At 40.5% G+C, this 20,534-nt stretch overlaps 2 protein-coding genes and 1 long non-coding RNA gene across 4 annotated transcripts; all 3 read right to left on the reverse strand.

The window, feature by feature from the left end:
• Positions 1-4,526: 4,526 nt before the first annotated feature.
• On the reverse strand, positions 4,527-5,094 carry LOC109195280 (uncharacterized). The gene is made up of 3 exons (XR_003219436.1): positions 4,979-5,094; positions 4,863-4,897; positions 4,527-4,777 (listed from the first exon to the last, which is right to left on the reverse strand). It is a non-coding gene; the product is annotated as an uncharacterized LOC109195280 (long non-coding RNA).
• A 98-nt stretch (positions 5,095-5,192) lies between these two features.
• Positions 5,193-6,117, reverse strand: LOC112841700 (immunoglobulin kappa light chain-like). Its single transcript, XM_025899599.1, has 2 exons — positions 6,033-6,117; positions 5,193-5,932 (listed from the first exon to the last, which is right to left on the reverse strand). Exons 1-2 carry the CDS (start codon positions 6,085-6,087, stop codon positions 5,193-5,195), a joined length of 795 nt encoding a protein of 264 aa, XP_025755384.1. The 5' UTR covers positions 6,088-6,117.
• A 6,482-nt stretch (positions 6,118-12,599) lies between these two features.
• LOC109196207 (immunoglobulin kappa light chain-like) lies at positions 12,600-14,145 on the reverse strand. 2 transcript variants are annotated; one of them, XM_019349723.2, is made up of 5 exons: positions 14,086-14,145; positions 13,272-13,985; positions 13,032-13,166; positions 12,913-12,944; positions 12,600-12,827 (listed from the first exon to the last, which is right to left on the reverse strand). In XM_019349723.2, exons 1-5 carry the CDS (start codon positions 14,138-14,140, stop codon positions 12,714-12,716), a joined length of 1,050 nt encoding a protein of 349 aa, XP_019205268.1. In that variant the 5' UTR covers positions 14,141-14,145; the 3' UTR covers positions 12,600-12,713. The 2 variants fall into 2 exon arrangements, with proteins under 2 accessions (XP_019205268.1, XP_019205262.1); XM_019349717.2 differs by having other exon boundaries at positions 12,913-12,947.
• Between the last annotated feature and the right edge of the window lie 6,389 nt (positions 14,146-20,534).

The following is a 20,534-nucleotide window of genomic DNA, read 5'->3' on the forward strand; positions in this document are numbered from 1 at the left end:
CTGTCGATCTCCTGCTCCCTTCTCCCTGAATGCTGTCGAAGCTCTGCAGGAGTCTGGAGTTGAAGATCACCCGGACAGGTCTTCTGCCAGGCATTCTTCCCCTGCCACCTGATCCAACTCACCACCAGTTGGTGATCAGTTGACAGCTCAGCACCTCTCTTCACTGTAGTGATAACTGCAATATTATTAGGTATTTCCCTTTCCTATATTTAATGTTTTCCAGCAGTCAGTCCTAGTTTTTGTGTTATCTTGTGTTTTGGCAGTTTGCACTTTACCATCACGCTCTCACTTGATTATATAAAATAGGGATAAATAGGAATACCAGTGGATTCCACATTTGAGTCTATTGCACAGTGATTATTGCACATTTGAATATAAGAAAAAATACTGCAAATATTGCACAGTGGAAAAAAGTACTACAGATCAGTTGTTCCCGTCCTCCTTTGTCCTCCTGTTTCCCCTCCCTCTCTCCTCCAACGAGGAGTTAAACAGTTTGATGGCGTGTGGGACAAAGGAGTTTTTAAGTCTGTTGGTTCTTGACTTTGGGAGAAGCAACCAGTCGCTGAATAGGCTCCTCTGATTATTTCCGACCATGTGCAGAGGATGCCCAGCATTGTCCATAATGTCCAGCAGTTTATTTACTGTCCTTTTCTCTGCCACTGTCACCAGAGTGTCCAGCTTCACGCCGACCACAGAGCCAGCCTTCCTGATTAGTTTTCCAGCCTGGATGAGTCCTTCTTTGCTGTGTTGCTCCGCCAGCATACCACAGCATAGAACAGTACTCCGACAACCTCAGGCACTTCCTGCATATGTTAAAAGACGTCAGCCCCCTGAGGAAGTACAGTCTGCTTTGGCCTTTTTTATACAGGTGCTGTGTGTTGCATGACCAGTCGAGTTTGTCCACCTACAGCCCGAGGTACTTGTATGTGTTGACCACCTCCACAGACAATATGGTAAATGGCCTTTATTTGTATAGCGCTTTACTTACTCCCTATGGACCCCAAAGTGCTTTACACTACATTCAGTCATCCACCCATTCACACACACATTCACACACTGGTGATGGCAAACTACATTGTAGCCACAGCTGCCCTGGGGCGCACTGACAGAGGCGAGGCTGCCGGACACTGGCGCCACTGGGCCCTCTGACCGCCACAATAGTAGGCGCCTGTTGAGGTGTGGGCATACCTCTGCCTGTATTTGTGAGTAACGCTTTGCCCACTGTCGTATGTCGGGTGCAGCTTTGTCGTCACCGCGGCGGTGCCGACAACGTTGCTGTCCAGCGTTTATTTGTTCTAGGGTGGCGCAACGAGGGAGGCTGGAGGAATCGAGAGACCAAGTGTGGAGTGTGGTGGGACTGTGTGGCGACACGGCCGTCAAGGAGGGACAGGGCCGCCATAGGAAAATCTTCTTGGCTTCCTGCCGAGTGTGGCCTCTATTGCAGAAGAGAACTTTCTCTCCTGGTTTGTTTTTATATAAGGAACATTAGTCTGAGCGTGGCTGGACAACGGTACCGCAGGACTGTTGGGGGCTAGAATTTTAGTATATGAGAGACATTGTTCGGTTTCTTGGATAGTTGTAGATTTTAATTGAGAACGTTCTTTTTATCGCATTAATATTTTTTTGAAACCATGTTTGTAAAGCTGGGTTTTGTTTTTTTCCACGGAAATAAATGGAAGGCCGACTTAGTCTCTGTGCCCTGAGTGCTGACCCACTCACTCCCCTTCTTCTTGTAGGTGAACGGTGAAGATTTAGATTCGCCAGCCTTAGCGCTTACATGACTCCATGTGACAAAGTTCCTCACCAGACTTCTGTACTCCTCTTCCTGATCATCCCAGATACACCCCATGTTCGCTGTCGTCCACAAACTTCTGAATATGGCATAATTCAGAGTTATAGCAGAAGTCAGAGGTGTACAGGGTGGAGAGAAGAGGGGACAGTACAGTTCCCTGTGGTGCTCCTGTGCTGCTGACCACAGTGTCATACGTGATGTCCTTCAGCCTGACGTACTGTGGTCTGTCAGTGAGGTAGTTGGAGATCCAAGCGACCAGGCAGGGGTCCACCTGCATCCTGTTTAGTTGTTCCTGAAGCAGACAGGGCCAGATTGTATTAAAGGCAATCGAAAAGGCACGAAACAGGATCCTGACCGTGCCTCTTCCCTTCCCCAGGTGTGAGCGGGCTCTGTGTAGGAGATACAGAATGGCATCCTCCTCTCCGACATCCACCTCGTAGGTGAACTGTAGTGGGTCCTGGGCATGTTGTACCTGTGGTTGGAGGAGGTTGAGGAGGAGCCGCTCTAGATTCGTCATAAGATGTGATGTCAGTGCCACCGGTCAGAAGTCATTCAGCTCATTGGGCTGGTTCTTTTTGAGGACCGGGATGATGCAGGATGTCTTCCAGAGGCCGGGCACTCTCCCCAGTCCCAGGATGAGGTTGAAGACTCGTTGTAGCGGCTCCCCGTCACCTTTAAGGTTCTTGTTTCACCAGGGAGTCAAACTACTGTGCTTTGTTTTTCAAATGAAAAGCAAATTTCCTAAAGCTCGTATTTAGATTTGGTATTTGAACTGGAGCTCACCTGCAAATCCCAAAGTCAGGAGAAATTACAGAGACTTTTAGATATCTATTGCTGTCACAGTTTATCATACAACATCAGTTACCTCTGCTGGAAGAAGAAAGCTTCATAATGCGGAGTCTGCATGTTTTATGTCTTTTTGCAACATTTTTTCTTTTTGCTGAGATTTTCTTAAAATGCAGTGCATTTGACCTGTCACAGTCACTGTAAATTTCACTGGTTTTCTTTATTCCCATCCAAAACTCAAGCAGAAGACCACAACCACACATTATTTTCTTTTAATGAGTTCAGCAGGTGACTATATACTACAACATAACTACAGGCTTTTTTAAAAAAGAAACAAAAAACCCAGATCATATTACACACTGTTATAGAATGAAAAATGCAGTAAATATTATTGTGTACACAATTTGGATGTCAACATTTAATGAATGTGTGAAGTTTTTTTCTCGCTGGATTGGAAAAAAATATAACCTGCTGCTTGACACTGGAGTAAACACATTCATCTTGGTTGTTCCTGTGTCTCGTTGATCTGTTGGGCAGGTTAATGCTTAAAGCAGCGTAGTGGAGGTTGTCTGCATCATGGTGTAACTGACCGGGACTCGACACACAGTTCTTAAGATGGACAGTTGGTACAGTTTTTTCCACCTTTAAATTCAGAAAAGACCAAAGTTATTGTTACCAAAAAACTCTCATAAATATTTTGTCTGATCAGGTACTAAGTGTAAATGGCATTACTAATACCTAACACGGGTCCTAGTTTGGATTTGGGCGACCTCTACTTTTAAGATTAGGCTACAAACTTTTCTTTTTGTTTAAGTTTAGAGTTATGCACGGATCAGGTGACACCAAACCATCTCTTACTTATGCTTCTATTTTCATTCCCATGTGGTTATAAACCACTACATCATGTCATAGTTTATATTTTGACATTGTCTCTCTGTGCTCATCCATTTTCTCTTCTCTAGCTCCTCTTTTCCAAAGCCTTCCTCAGCTTGGTTCTGCTGGAGATCTCTTTCTTTTAAAAGTGAGTATTGCTGCTCATTGGGGATTATCTTATTGTTGGGATACTCTCTATTTAAGCAGGATCTTTACATTTTAAAGCACCTTGAGTTGACTGTTGGATTAAATTGGCACTATTTAGATAAACATATCTAAATACTGGTCCATACTGATATGATAGCATCTGATGCAGATTTGGTATCTGCACATCCCCAATATGAATCTCGCATCCCAAAGATGCTTTGTGAAACTGGAATGTGACTGTGGAGGCCATGTAAGTGCAGTGTTATGTTTCCATGTTTCAAGTACTTTTCAAATCCAGTGTATTTATCCTTCACGTGATTGAAGCCAAATGTGTCTCAGTTTGAAGAATTAATGATGCAAGTGTAGGACTGAAGGCAGACAGAAAGCTAATCTTTTATTAGGTTGCAAACAGAATTACAAAACAGAAAAAAACTGAAATCCAAAAATCAGAATTGAGATCCTTGGAAACCAGAGGGAGCAGAGGGTGGAGATATACAGCCACAGAGACAAAGAACAAAGGGAAGACAGGACTATAAATACTAACTGGGAATGTTAAACACATGAAAAATAAAACACAGGTGAAAGTCATTATCAACAGGAACACTTAGGAGACTACTCACAATAATTTTAAACATTTTTACACAAAAACTAAGCCTCATCATCTAAAATACAGTAAATACAACACCACAAAAACCTAATCATATCACAAAGATACAACAATAAATAAGTATCCAATACGGAACCCACCAAAATTAAGAATCAAAACTTCATATCATAGAAAAACCTTAACACAACAACAAATGCAAATAGAAAACTACAAAATACAGAACTTCAAAAATAAATCAAACCCAAAATTCAAAACCAAATTTTCTACTGGAATTACATTTACAGGAATTTCAAAAATATGCAAGTGATCAAATGCTGTTAGCAGTTAAATCATTTTTCTTTCAGATCAAAGAGAAGTTGGAAAAAATATTTAAAAATTGTTGCCAAAATTTTCACTACAGCAGAAAGATAATGCTAAAAATCACTATTCTATGTCTGATGTCTATACTTTATACCCGAGTACACACATTCGGAGTACACACATTCATCCTGGGTGTTGCTCGTCTGTCTTCTTGCTCGTTTTGTCCTAATTTTTCTCAAAGCAGCATAATGAAGGTTGTCCTCTTGGGTGCTCTGGATACCAAAAGAATCAAGATAACAATTCAACAAGAAATGTCATTTCCTAAAAACACATGAACTTCCACACTTTAAAACTCACCTCTAAATTTACAGAATCATTTGCGTTTGAGTCTGCTGAGAAAAACAGGAAATGATTTAAACTTAAATGCCACTATTTTTAAACCACAACAGTAAATTATGAACAGAAATTCTAACCTCTGGATTGGCAGTTGTTACTTCTTTTCATCTTATACACTAAAAAAGTTGATAACATGCTGATGATGGTGGTGAGTGTTAAAGCTGCACTTAAGAAATACATCAGGGCAGGAAAATCTCGCTGAACTGTAAATCCAAGAAATGACAGAGCTTTTTAGCTTTTCTTCCTCAGTTCATCAAAAATGATCTGTTCCTATTTATAATACCATGTGAGTCACTTCTGCTGGAAAAGTGACTTACCCCCAAAGTCCAGCTTGGTCCCGTTTCCAAACAGTATGTGTCCACATGAGGCGACAGCACAGTAGTAGATCCCAGCGTGAGACAAATTCAGGCTCTCCATTCTCAAGTTATAGACACAGGTGTGTGTTCTTTTATTGGCTTTCCTCTCACACTGATCATTCCTGACTCCATGGGTGTAAATGAGAGCTGGTTGAGAGTCTTGAGAGTCTTTGAACCAGTAAACACTGTGTTCTCCATCACAGCTCAGCATAGTGTGCACCATACAGTGCAGACTTACAGAGCCTCCTGGCTGGATGGTCTCAGATGCTGACTGATGAACTAAAGCTCGTATGTTTGAATCTAAATCATTGACACTGACAATAATGGTGTCTAAGAATGTTGATGTGAACACATAGGAACATATACAGTAGTAAGTTGCTGAGTCTGAAACACTTAAGTCTGAGATAATCAGGTGATTATTTCCTTTTTCATTATCTAGTCTGAAGCATGCATTATTGTTGAATGGATCATGAAATTGTACAAAATAGTCTTCTGACTTATAGAAGGTAGAAATTAGTTTTGGTTTCTCTCCTAAAGTTTGATTATACCAGTACAACCGTGCAGCAACATTCTGTTCAAAGTAACAATGTAAAGTCACTCTGTCTCCAGATTTAGCTGATATAAAACGTGCTTCTTCATGAACAGAGGAGGATAAATGCATGTTGTTCTTCTGAGCTGTGGTGAAATGAAAGGCAAAGCAAATACACATTGTGGAACATGGCAGCCGAGAAAAAAGACCCTAAAAGAATTAGATTGTAGTTAAACACAAACTTACCAATTACACCCAAGAACAAACATATCAGATAGAAGACAATGTGTGCAGATGCCATTGTTCCAAACAGTCGTACTGAATAAAAGAATGGCGACTCTTTCTTCACTTGCAAGAGTGAAGATTAGATTTCATTGGCCAATCAGAAGCTACACAGTATATGGAAAACTAGATCACGTGATCATTGACATCTGTAGTGTTAAACTTAGTAGCTGAGAAAAAAAATAGAAGAACATCATGGTTTAGATTAGAGGTGAGATATATTAGATGTCAACTCACTAAATATTCTGTCGATAATGTGTTTGTGTGGGGCAGTGTGAGACCCATAGTTTATCATTTTGAAATATTTAATGTATATAAAAATCATTAAAAAAATACAACACCACACAAAGTACGCCAGTAACTTTTTTAATGGTTTTCATTAAAAAACCATTAAATCATTTTCACCTCTTTCCACCGTATTGATAACTACAATATTATTAGGTCTTTCCCTTCCCTATATTTACTGTTTTCTAGCAATGGCACCTAGTTTTTGTGTTTAGGTAGTTTGCACTTTTATTCGTATTGCACAAAAGGGCGAGAGCATGATGGTAAAGTTCATATGCATTCTGTAGACTGTGCCACTATTTTCCCATGCCAGCCCCCAGGGTGAGGACAGCCAGGACACAGCCTGCCGCCGCTCCCATACCCACTCCTCGGGTGGGAGGTGCGGGTGCTTGGCAGGGCCCTGCACCTGTTCTGGCTCCCTGGAGGAGGGCCATTTAGCAACCGCTGGGCCCACTACCGGCTCACGCACCTCGCCAGCCGGAGGTGGAGACAGGTTGGAGAGACCCTGGTCTCTAAGGACCAGGGGAGACCAGGGTCGCTGCGCCAGTGGAGCCTGGTCTGCCTGAGCGGGTGGACAAATGTGCGCGGGGTGGGACTGGCTTGGCGTTAGCTGGCGGGACCTGCCAAGTTGGAGACGGAGGTCGACGTGCGCGGATGTCCTGCCACGCCCGAAGTTGGCGTGCTGCCCGGTCTGGCCTCTCTTCGATCAGATACGTGGCCACCTGAGGACATCTCCCTGTCGCTGGGCCGGAGGGTGCCGACGGTCCGGGCAGATTCCCTCTCCTGCTCGTGTGTGGTGGGTGGGGGTCAGCCGGGTGGTGGGGGTCTGTTGCGCGACGTGGTCTGCAGTGCCGCTGCAGGGGAGGCGGTTGCACCTAAGCGGCATTCGCAATCACGCTTTGCCATCTTCAAAGTTTAATTACGTCCTGCAGTGTTATTGTTGTTGTTAATGTGTGTGGCTGCAAGCTGCAAAACTGCAGCCAGTGTGTAAAACAGCAACCATGAGAGTTAATAAAACTAAATGTTGAAAAGCATAAGCTGATCGTCGAGTCTGCCGTGGTATGTTTACGAGTAGAAAAATACAGAAGTGAAAAAGAGTGCAGTAGAGAACACATGCTAAGTGTCATGAAACAGCTCTGCAGGCAGGCAGGAAAGGACCCAAATGCAAACTGACAGAAAACGGGACTTAAACTCAAAATACAGCTTTATTTGCTGAAAGGGAAACGAGGCAATGCAAAACTAAATTGGGAAATCTAAACACATGAATACACAGGGAAACACAGGGAGAGACGCACAGCCATGAGGGAGAATGCGATACAGGACTGAGGGAGACGCTGACATAAATACACAGAAGGATAACGAGGAAATGAGAACACACGAGCAACACAGCTGACACGAATAACCATAACGAGACAAGGGAAGCAAAACTAAACAAAACATGGAAACACGAGACCTTTACAATAAAACAGGAAACAGAGGAACATGATGCAGGAGTGGAGGAGAGGCAGATGAGAGGGAGTGAGGGAACATGAGGGAGCATGAGAGGGAGGACGGGCGAGAGACATGACACGAAGGGAGACAAAACATCATAACATGACACAGGGACTGGGAGGATACAACACTTGGGAAAACGAGAAGGTCTAAGGAGATAAACATAGATAGGAAACATGGAATGAAACACACAAGGAAGGGAACATGGGCACAGAAAAGGGAGATAAGGCACAAGGACTAACACACCTAAACACACTGAACCTATAGGAGTGAAGCTGAAGGTTGGCTCTTGGTCTCTGGTTTCTACCTTTCTTTCTTTTCCTTCATGTTCTAATGCTTTTCCAGTTCATAGTTGCAGAGAATATCCTGACTGCCATAGGGTGAAAGGAGGTTTACACCGTGAACAGGTTGCCAATTTTCCGGCAGGTCAACACAGAGCTGTTTTTGCACAGTTAAAGTGTGAATGATGTCTTTGTCTGAGTGGCAGGCAAAGTAGGATGTAAATGAAGGACTCATAATACTGAACACTTTCCAAAAAACAGAAAAATACAAAACTCAGATAAAGCAGGAGCCACATATTCACAATCTAGGAACGAGGTGGGATACATAAGGCTGGAGATGGAGGTGGGGACCGCGTGGACCGGTGGTAGTGCAGGTGAGCAAATTTCCATAATGAGACATCGAAATCTGGCACATGCTTTGATGAGGGGATAACGTCCGCTGCAGAACTGTGTGTGGATGATGTGTCTGACAGGCTGAGGCCCAGAAAAAATAAACTGAAGTAAAATGGAAAGGTAGGCAGGCAGATGCAGAGATAACTTCATTCTGAGAATGGCTGGGCAGTGAACATCACAAAATGGCAGGAAGCAGAAGAGAAGGCGATCCGTGAATGTCCTGCTAATCAATGTAGTACATAAAACACGGTTGATGTGTTACCACTTGAGACTAAGACAATAATTGCACACCCAAGAGTTGTCACGCTGCTCCTTACATAGCCCGGCAGATAATGCCTGACTGAATGACTTGCCCTTGCACATCAGAGAGGCCACTTCGGTGTCCACTTTTAAAACATGTCTTAAAACTAATTTTTATACTTTGGCTTTTGACCTCAGTTAGACTTAGTTTCTCTTGTAATTAAATCAGTTATTAACTAACTAATTAATTATTTGACTTTTTCTTTTATTTGGCTTTTATTCATATCTTATGTAACTTTATTATTTAGTTCCAATGTACAGCACTTTGCGTAGGCTGTGGTTGCTTTAAAGTGCTTTATAAATACAGATTATGATGATGATGATGAAAATTTATTAACCTGTTTTTCTTTAGCAGAATCGGCCTTAAAGTTTTGTACTTTCTGGTGCTATCACCCGGCAGACCATCCTACTCACACATTACTCAGAGAAGAAGGATTCTCTCAGTTTATGTCTGTTAGTATCAGAGAGTCACAGTCTATACCCAAAACTATACACCAATGCATATCTGTGTGCAATAAAGGATAACACATAAATGTATGATACGAATTATAAGGCAATTGTGTAATATAAAATGGAGATATATGAGCCTTAAAGACAAAAAGGAAATACTAATACTAGAAAGTAGAGGTTGATAGATAAGCAAATTTGTTATGCATATTTCCCCCAGACAATATTATTGGAAAACACTGCATGATGGAAGAATAATGATACACTTATAGTTATCAATGAAACCTATAAAACAAATAAAGTTAAATTAAACAATTAAAGTTAAATTAAAATAATCCCTACAGATGGACAGTTGGTACCGTTTTTTTTTTCACCTTTAAATTCAGAAAAGACCAAAGTTATTGTTATCATAAAAATCTCATGTATATTTTGTCTAACCAAGTACTAACTCTAAATGGCATTACTAATACCTAATACAGGTCCTAGTTTGGATTTGGTCGACCTCTACTTTTAAGATTAGGCTACAAACTTTCCTTTTTGGTCCAGGTTAGAATTATGCATGAATCAGGTGACAACAAACCATCTCTTAGTTATGCTTCTATTTTCACTCCCATGTGGTTCTAAACAGTGTTGGGACTAACACGTTATTAAGTAACGCGTTACAGTAACTATGTTATTATTGTGGTATCGAGCACGGTAACTAGTTATTACGCCAAAATCAGGAACGCGTTAATCGTTACTGGGATTTAGATAGGGTCGTTATTCGTTACTTCGTGTGGTGGCTATCACGGAGCTTCCACCGATTCAGTAACATTAGGAAGTGGTGGAGGCCAGCAGGTGGATGATGGAAAGGGGAGGCAGGAGGAGCAGAAACCCGAGGCGGCAGCTGGTCCAAGTGTCAGGTAAACTGGACTTCAGGTAAGAAGTTATGACCTGCAGTCTATCTGGGTCAGATATAAACCAAGTTTAAGTGGAGTTTATTTTCGTTGTGCTGACTTTTTCGTACTGCGGGCTAGCTAGCATGACGGAGTTTCTATACAGCTGTGTGGGTGCTATGTTACTGATGTTGAACTTTATTTTGTTCATAAGGTTAGTTATTAGAGTTTCCCACCGTCCCCTAAAAAATGGAATCGTCTTGTATTCAGAGAAAATATTACGCGTTTCGTATTGAGGTGAAAAGGAACACAGTTTGTCCCGTAATTCAGCTACAATGAAAAAAAGGCACAAAGCTGGAGTTATTCTGTCTTTGCTGCACAGCTGCCTCTTCTTCTCTCATTCTCTCCCCCTCCCTCTCCTGTTGCTACTTCAATCATGAAACTGATCAATGATCAGCTGATCGGCTTTTCTCTCTTGTTTATCGCCCACTTTGTGCCAGAAAGAGGAAACCAGCGGATGTCGCTTTAAACAACAGCAGCACGTTTAAGCTTGATCAGCTGTTGTTAGAATTTATTTAATATTAATTTCTAGTATCAGCTGATGTTTGCTGGAGCCACAGCTGTAAAAGCTGCTGGTATGATGTCGGTTTGGATATGTGGTGAGAGGGAAACATGAAGATGAAACCAGGAGATGTCCTTACTGAATCATCAGAGCTGAACAGGTGATGGAGAAACAGGTTTACCTTTTAGGTGACATGAATGAGTTGAAGTTATGAGCTGTTTCTGAGAGACAAATAACACCAGGATCCTTTTCTAAGTAGCTGACAGCTGGTAACTGTGCAGGGGCGGGTCTAGCAAAGTGTTGCCAGGGGGCCAGGTAGGGCATTAACAGGGAAAGAAATACTTTTCTTTCTTATTCTCATTTAAAATATCTAGCTTTTAAAAAATAATTATCTGAATCTTACAACAAACGATTGATAGATTGATACATATATACCATCAAGACAGTGTACATCACTGTCACAACAGCATTTGTTTTCATTCAAGGCTTTATGATTTTTCCTATAATGGTGGGCCGGTCTCTAGTCAAAATGCCCGGGTCGATTTTTTGTCCCAGTCCAGCCCTGTATGCAGCTCATCTGCAGTCTGGTGTTACCTACATCTTCCTATTTGGAAGGCAGAATTTCCAAGTTCTGAGTACAATCGAAAGCACCACGACTGCAGTTTTTGTGTTGGATGTAAAAAGCAGGCTAGAATCATGGCGGCGGTCAACGACGGTCCAGGCGTGGGATTTCTCTCGTGGAAATGTGCACATTATTTTTTCCTTTCTGTTGGTAGGTGGCACAGTGCACTTGTGGCAAGTAAGCAAGCTAGAAGACTGGCAGCCTGGCTGGGTATCCAGTTACGGAAGCAACACATTAACAAGAGAATTCTGAGTAAAACCAAAGTTACTTTCCCTAGTAACTAGTTACTTTGAAAGTAACGCGTAACTTGAAGTAACTGAGTTACTTTTGATAGAAGTAACTAGTAATGTAACTAAGTTACTAATTTAAAGTAACTTACCAGACACTGGTTATAAACCACTACAGCATGTCATAGTTTGTGTGTTCACATAACTGGGCTCTTCCATTTTCTCCTCTATATCCGCTCTTTTCCAGATTTGGCATGTGCACATCCCCAATGTGAATCTCCCATTCCACCACATCCCAAAGATGTTCTATGGGACTGGAATCTGTTGACTGTGGAGGCTGTTTGAGTACAGTATTATGTTTCCATGTTTCAACTACAAATACAGTGTATTTGTCCTTCACGTGATTGAAGCCAAATGTGTCACAGTTTGTAGAATTAATGATGCAAGTGCAGGACTGAAGGCAGACAGAAAGCTAATCTTTTATTAGGTTGCAAACAGAATTACAAAATTAAAAAAAAGAAATCCAAAAATCATAAAAGAGATCCTCGGAAACCAAAGGGAGCAGAGGGTGGAGATATACAGCCACAGAGACAAAAACCAAAGGGAAGACAGGACTATAAATACTAACAGGGAATGTTAAACTGGTCAGAAATAACATGCAGGAGAAAGTCATTATCAACAGGAAGTCTTAGGAGACTACTACTCACTGTAATATTAAATATTATTAAAGTAAGCCTCATAATTTGAAAAGTAAATACCGCCATAAAAAACTAATCACATCACAAGCACACAACAATAAAATATGGAATCAAAACAAGTATCCAATATTAAACCCACCAAAATTAAGAATCCAAACTTCAAATGGTAGAAAAACCTTAACACAACAACAAATGCAAACAGACAACTAAAAATGACAGAACTTCAAAAATACATCAAACCCAAAATCCAAAACAAATTATCTACTGGAATTACATTTACAGGAATTTCAAAATTATGAAAGTGATCAAATGACTTTGGCACTTAAATCATTTTTCTTTAGGACCAAAGAGAAGAGGAAATATATTTATATTTATTTTAAATATATTTTAAATATTTAGAAATTGTTGCCAAAATCATCACTACAGCAGAAAGGTTATACTAAAAATCATAATTTCCACTATGTTTACTTTATACCGGAGTACACACATTCATCCTGGGTGTTGCTCGTCTGTCTTCTTGCTCCTTTCGTCCTAATTTTTCTCAAAGCAGCATAATGAAGGTTGTCCTCTTGGGTGCTCTGGATACCAAAAGAATCAAGATTACAATTCAACAAGAAATGTCATTTCCTAAAAACACATGAACTTCCACACTTTAAAACTCACCTCTAAATTTACAGAATCATTTGCGTTTGAGTCTGCTGAGAAAAAAAAAAGGAAATGATTTAAACTTTAATGCCACTATTTTTAAACCACAACAGTAAAATAAGAACAGAAATTCTAACCTCTGGATTGGCAGTTGTTCCTCTTTTTCATCTGATACACTAAAAAAGTTGATAACACACTGATGATGGTGGTGAGTGTTAAAGCTGCACTTAAGAAATACATCAGGGCAGGAAAATCTCGCCGAACTGTAAATCCTAGAAATGACAGAGCTTTTTAGCTTTTCTTCCTGAGTTCATCAAATATGATCTGCTCCTATTTATAATACCATGTGAGTCACTTCTGCTGGAAAAGTGACTTACCCCCAAAGTCCAGCTTGGTCCCATTTCCAAAAAGTATGTGTCCACATAGGGCGACAGCACAGTAGTAGATCCCAGCATGAGACACATTCAGGCTCTCCATTCTCAAGTTATAGACACAGGTGTGTGTTCTTTTGTTGTCTTTCCTCTCACACTGATCATTCCTGACTCCATGAGTGTAAATGAGTCCTGGTTGAGAATCTTGAGAGTCTTTGAACCAGTAAACACTGTGTTCTCCATCACAGCTCAGCATAGTGTGCACCATACAGTGCAGACTTACAGAGCCTCCTGGCTGGATGGTCTCAGATGCTGACTGATTAACTAAAGCTCGTATGTTTAAATCTAAATCATTGACACTGACAATAATGGTCTCTAAGAATGTTGATGTGTACCAGTAGAAATATATACAGTAGTAAGTTGCTGAGTCTGAAACACTTAAGTCTGAGATAATCAAGTCATTTTTTCCTTTTTCATTATCTAGTCTGAAGCGTGCACTATTGCTGAATGGACCGTGAAATTGTACAAAATTGGTTTCTGACTTATAGAAGGTAGAAATGAGTTTTGGTTTCTCTCTTAAAGTTTGCTTATACCAGTACAGCCGTGCAGCAACATTCTGTTCATAGTAACAATGTAAAGTCACTCTGTCTCCAGATTTAGCTGATATAAAACGTGCTTCTTCATGAACAGAGGAGGATAAATGCATGTTGTTCTTCTGAGCTGTGGTGAAATGAAAGACAAAGCAAATACACATTGTGGAACATGGCAGCCGAGAAAAAAGACCTTAAAAGAATTAGATTGTGGTTAAACACAAACTTACCAATTACACCCAAGAACAAACATATCAGATAGAAGACAATGTGTGCAGATGCCATTGTTCCAAACAGATGTACTGAATAAAAGAATGGCGACTCTTCACTTTTAAGAGTGAAGATTAGATTTGACTGGCCAATCAGAAGCTACACAGTATATGGAAAACTAGATCACGTGATCATTGACGTCTGTAGTGGTAAACTTAGTAGCTGAGAAAAGAAAATAGAAGGACATCATGGTTTAGATCACAGATCAGTGGTGAGATATATTAGATCTTAACTCATTAAATATCCTATATTATATATATATAATTCTTTGTTATCTAAAGTTTGTGTTTGTGAATTTGTTTTTAGGATTTTCTGTCATTTGAAGTTTTTACTCCTGTTTTTGTCAGGTTGAGTTTTGGATACCTGTTTTGATTCCCTTGTTGTTTTATTATAAGTTTGATAACTGCAATACTATTCGGCTTCTGTCTATATTTACTGTTTTGTAGTAATGAGACCTAGTTTTGGTGTAATTTTGTGCTCGGGAAGTTTGCACTTTACCATCGTGCTCCTGTCCGTTTGTGCAACAGAAGTAAAAATACCCATATTCATGTTGTAGACTGTGCTCTATGTTCTTCCTCTGGCACATTAATTGAAATCAGCTGATTAAAGTGCAAATACAAGTTGAACCGATAAGTGGAAACAATAGACAGACTAAGTGTCAGAGTCCCTGTGTCTACCCAGTCGGCTCAGCGTGGCTGCATGTGTTTTTGTTTTGATTTTTTGCTCCTGTTCTCTCTCTCCCTCCCTCTCTGTCCCTCCTTCCTCTTACTGCCTATGTGGAGATCACCTGTGGGCTCCAACTCTTGGCCCACGCACCTGTTCGTAATCTCACACCTGTGGCTCATCACCCAACAGTGTTCTATTCAGTATATAAGAAGGCAGGGGTCCGTTCTTCGTACCTCGCTAAGTAAGTTAGCTGGATTTGATTGTTGACGATTTCGCGTGATCTTGGATCGTTCGGTTCTCCGAAGCTCATCTGGGACTTGCTGTCATAGCAACAGATCCGTAAGCGTAAACCTGCTCGGGAGCAGGTTTACTTTATGTAAACAGGATTAGATCGCGGCCACTCAGGTATGTCCGCTTCATTTATACGAAAGCAACAGCGATATTTCTCCACTGTTTTTCCATAAATAAATATTATCAGTGTAACTAAAGATAATGCAGTATTTGATTCCTTTATTGATTTCATACAGACACATACAGGTCATTTCCTTAAAAAAGGGAAATGTACTATTAATCATTCTATTTCATGTATTTGATTATTTCAGATGTAATCCATATTTTAGAGTAGTAATAGTAAATTACTTCGTGTAATCAAGATGAGAGACCACGGCTATAAAAGCGATAAATAATTAAAAAAAAGATACACACACACACACACATATATATATATCTCCCAACTTACTGTGCATGCTTCAGTCACCCCTTGCATGGGAACAGGTAAAAGTGATGGAGTGTTATGTGAAACTACACAAAAAACCCCACAATGTCAATAAATGTCACAGTACAAAAAGCATTTTAATTAAGGCAACAACCAAATATTTTACATTGTACAAATAGAATTATGAGCTCATTTACCAGTTATGAAGGTGCTGCTGCTACTGCACCCCGGCTGCTGGTCTAAGGAAGAGCTGCCCCCAGGGATGCCCTCAACAATGGGTCTGGTGGCATTCAACCCTAGGGCCAGCTCCTCTGCCGGGGTGTGACGAGGGGGTGCAGGACCACCACCTGTCTTTATTTGCTCTGCCCTTTTCTTGGTTGCTGTTATAAACAAACAAACAGATTATTTCAGGGTCTCTTTTCAAGAGACTAAAAGCAATATAAGTGATAAATATTACCATTCTGTAGAATATTCTTATATTTCACTTTTACTTGTTCCCATGTTCTAGTGGGTCCTGTTGTGGCTCTAATGTGAAAGAGGATATAATGTAATATAATATAATATGATATAATGTAATATAATATAATAAATTACTTACGAGTTTGATTTGTCAGCAACTTTCTGCCAGCCCTCTCTTCTTGCTTTTGCAGCCTTTGCAGTGTTCCCCTGCGTTTTAATTAAACTCTGAAACTCCTGATATCCCTCAATCAAGAGTTCTTGCTCTGCTGCCGAAAAATACTGAGCGCGCTCCTTCGACATCTTCGCCGACCAATCACAGGGTTGCCGATCAATGTTTCTACTATCGATGCGTAGCCCCTTTTAAGCCACCCAGTGATCTCACATTACTTCATCCAGCTATACTAATCGTCAACAACAGGTGTGTTCGGAGAACCGGATTATTGAGCTCAAAGTTGGCGCGATGATTTGATCTTGGATGTGTCATTTGATCTTGGATGTAGTAAGCGAGGTACGAAGAACGGACCCCTGGTCTGTTTGTCTCATCGCTGGACCATTGCTGACTCTCGTCAGTGTTAACCCCGGCTTTGTTTATTCTGGTGTTTCTCTAGCGATCTTCCTGTAGTAATCTTCTCGTATCTTTGTGAATAGATTTCCCTGGACCTGTCCCCGTGTTACCTGTGCGACCGAGTGTGTGAGAATTGGAGTGAGATTTGTGTTTCTTGTGGATCGGTGGAGAGTGAAGAGAAGCGTGTGGCGTGGAGCGTGGAGGGAGTGTGCTCCTAGGAGCGTGTGTTGAGTGCAAGCGTCTTTCCCTGCTCGTGTGAATTCCCGGAACCCGTCTTTTCCCCCACTCTGTAAATAGCTGACCTGGTGTTTCTGTAAATAAAGACTCTTTATTGTGCCCAACCCAGAGCCTGCACTTGAGTCCATTCAGTCTCGTTGTGACACTAGCAATTGAACTACTGAACTACTTTTTCAAGTAATGGGCTTCCATGACCAAGCAGCTGGATCAAAGCCTTGGATGCAGTGGCATAAGGCATGCCATACTGGATGCAAGAGGAGTGGAGACGTCTTCTCTGGAGTGAACAATCACACTTCTCTTTTTGGCAATCTGATGGTAAAGTCTGGATTTGGTGGTTACCAGGAGAACAGTACCTGTGTGACTGCCCTGTACCAAGTGTAAAGTTTAGTGGACGGGGATTATGATGTGGGGTTGTTTTTTCAGGAGCTCAGCACAGCCCCAGTGATAGACCTGTTAATGCTTCACCACACCAAGACATGCTGGACAATTTCATGCTTCCAACTTTGTGGGAACAGTTTAAGGATGGCGATCATTAATCACAGTGCAGATAAATCAGAAGAATGTTTGCATCATGGGATTTGTACAGGTTTTAGTGGTTAATTTATCTCTCATATGATGATTTATGCCATGTATACACCACAAAGAGCCTTGTCTTCCCAACCAGCGTACTCCACAATGTAATCAGCCACACTAATCTGCTCTTGTTGCAAACTGAACAAACAAGCTGTTGTTGCAGCCATATGGTGGAGCACTGGGTTCATTTCCTTATCAAAGACACTTTTGAAATCATTGGTAAACTCAGCACAACACAAATCCTTGCTGCAGTTGAGAATGGCCTAAGCCCATCTGAGAGTCCTTCCTCTGAGGAGGTGAAGAAGGTAAGAACTCTTTGATACATCTGCCGAATAAGTGAGACAAATGTGTCTAAACACTAGCACTGTGTGAGGAAACCACAGTGGCTTTTATCAAACTCGCTGTAGAAGGCTTGAGGAATTAGAAAAGCTGTCTCCAGAGGCACTTCTGTGATATTTTAGAGAAGGAAAACGTTTAGGAGAGAAAGAAAGAAAACGGCATGTCAATCCTAAACATACAGGCAATAAATAGAAGAAGACAGCATACAATAATGAGACAATCACAAGACACACTTTCTACCTTTCTTTCTTTCCCTTCGTTTCTTCTTCATTTTCTAATGCTTATCCAATTCATGGTTGCAGAGCATATCCCAACTGCCATAGGATGATATTAGGGGTACACCCTGAATAGGTTGCCATTTTGCCGCCAGGTTAACACAGACAAAAGGATATCATTCACACTTTAACTATCCAGAAATGGCTGAGTGGTAGGAAACAAATGCAGGACTCATTAAGCATTAAGTGAACTCAAAAAGGCAATTTTAATACTGAATACTTTCCAAAAATGGAACAATATAAAACTCAGATAAAGCAGAAGCCACGATTCACAATCTAGCAAACTTAAGAATCAGGTCTGGTTGAAGATCTGGTTTTCTTTATTCCCATCCAAAACTCATGTAGAGGACCACAACCACACATCATTTTCTTTAAATGAGTTCAACAATATTGGTTACAAAATACAAAGACGTGACTATAATATACAACAACATAACTACAGGTTTATTTAAAAAAAGAAACACAAAAGCACCAGATCATATTACACATTGTTAAAGATTGAAAAATGCAGTAAACTTTATTGTGCACACAATTTGGATGTCAACATCTAACTAGAAAAATTTGCATTTCCTGCGAAAATGCTGTGTGGATGCCGTAACGCTGAAGCTGTCTGCTGAAAATAGCTGAAAAAGATGAAAAGTTGCAAAAATTGTATGGCAGTGAAGAAACTGAAAATTCTGCTGAGAAAAGGTGAAGCAGCAGAAATTTTTGCTGAAAAGTGGTGAAAAGCCAAAAATTCTACTGAAAAAAAGGTAAAGAAGCTGAAATTTGTACTGAAAAGAGGTAAAAAGAAATGTTACTATGAGCTGGATTCGAACCGGGGCCTCCTTGTCTCAAGGAAGTTACTCATCTCACTGAGCCAAACTGGCTCTCAAGACAAAAAGAGATGGAGAGACTGATAATTCTGGTGAAATGAGCAGAAGATGCTGAGATTTGTGCTGACAAGTGGTGAAAAGGCTTAAAATTCTGCAGAAAAGAGGTGAAAAACTGAAAATTCCGCTGAAAACAGGTGAAAAAGCTGAAAATTCTGCAGAAAAGAGGTGAATCAGTAGAATTTCTGCTGAAAAGCGTAAAGAAGCAGAACCTTGTGCTGAAAAGAGGTGAATCAGCAGAATTTCTGCTGGAAAGAGGTTTCTGCTAAAAACAGCTAAAAAAACCTGAGATTTCTGCTGAAAAGGGGTGAAAAAACTGAAAATTCTGCTATAAAGGAGTGAAGAACATAAAATTTGTGTTGAAAAGAGTAAAAAAAAGTTTAACTGTTAACTGAAAAAAATGTTGTCATAAGCGGGATTTGAACCCAGGCCTCCCAGTCTGAGAACGGCTGCTCATCTCACTGAGCTAAAACACAGCTCAGCCTGGCGAGCAGAAATAAGTGACCACATTGATAATGTGTTCCATTCATTTCAATGGGCAAAAATATTGCATAAAAAGCTTAATATTTTAAAAAGTATAATAGTTAAAAGTACAAGAAGATATAGCAGGAATGAGCAGAAATAGCAGAATATTTTGAAATTTGAATGGTGAAAATTGCACAAAAATTGTGGAAGTAGTTAACGGACAAAGAACGGAGCAACTTGAAGAATAAAGTATAAAGAATAAAGAGAAACAGGAACTCAATAGTGTGGATGCCTCCAGCATCCACAAAATGAATGTATGTGTCACAGCTGCAGTGGCAGACATGTGGAGTGATGAGCGAAGGCCCCAAGTGCAGGAACTGATAACTGGCATACTGTGCGTGAGCTTTATTTTCAGTGTGGATGAAGTACAAACAAAAGTAGAGAATGGCAGTGATTTAAACTAAGAAAAACCTAAACTGGGAAAGCTAACAAGAAACACGTAACCTGAGACAAAGAACTAGAAAAAACCTAATCCACAGAGGGAACAACGCAAATGAACAGAGAGGATGACAAGCAGACAAACAAGCAACAGAGGAATACATGGGGCTTAAATACATGGGCAGAAAAATAAGAGGATGGGGAACAGGTGGGAAAACACTCAAGTCTAAAAAAAGCATGTTACTATGTGGCGAGCCGGAAGGCTGCTCCAAAAATGATCCGATTATATTTGAAATATTAGTTCTATTCTCTTCCAAACCCCAGCTGTGTATTGTAGGTTTTGAATGTTTACTAAAATAAAAATAAAAGCGTCCTAACCTAACATCTCACTTGTTTGTTTTTATCCAGGCATACATGTGTACTATGTTTATTAAGAGCAGTGTTGGGAAGGTTACTTTTAAAATGTATTCCACTACAGATTACAGAATACATGCCCCAAAATGTATTTTGTAATGTATTCCGTTACGTTACTCAATGAGAGTAACGTATTCTGAATACTTTGGATTACTTAATATATTATCATGCTTTTTACAACTACATGAATGTACTATTGCTGTGTGAGTTATTACTATTACTGAAGGTTACTCGCCATACCAATACCAACTAGATTTTTAAATCTTAATATAAAATGATTAACATTAGGGTGGGCATTAGGTAAGGCTGCACTTTTTGCAGCGATCTGGTATAGAAATCTATTTCGCGCGTATATAAATCAGGTCCGCGGCTCCGAACCGTAGTAAAGGGA

This window comes from Oreochromis niloticus, linkage group LG3, assembly GCF_001858045.2.
Source record: "Oreochromis niloticus isolate F11D_XX linkage group LG3, O_niloticus_UMD_NMBU, whole genome shotgun sequence".
NCBI classification, from domain to species: Eukaryota; Metazoa; Chordata; class Actinopteri; order Cichliformes; family Cichlidae; genus Oreochromis; species Oreochromis niloticus.

What these genes read in the sequence shown, in the direction of transcription:
- LOC112841700 (XM_025899599.1), bottom strand. Translation starts at nt 6,087, where the DNA reads ATGGCATCTGCACACATTGTCTTCTATCTGATATGTTTGTTCTTGGGT. An exon ending in TTTGTTCTTGGGTGTAATTG is followed by an intron (nt 5,933 to 6,032) that starts GTAAGTTTGTGT and finishes ATTTCACCACAG; the next exon opens with CTCAGAAGAACAACATGCAT.
- LOC109196207 (XM_019349717.2), bottom strand. Translation starts at nt 14,140, where the DNA reads ATGGCATCTGCACACATTGTCTTCTATCTGATATGTTTGTTCTTGGGT. An exon ending in TTTGTTCTTGGGTGTAATTG is followed by an intron (nt 13,986 to 14,085) that starts GTAAGTTTGTGT and finishes ATTTCACCACAG; the next exon opens with CTCAGAAGAACAACATGCAT. An exon ending in GAACAACTGCCAATCCAGAG is followed by an intron (nt 12,948 to 13,031) that starts GTTAGAATTTCT and finishes TTTTTTTCTCAG; the next exon opens with CAGACTCAAACGCAAATGAT.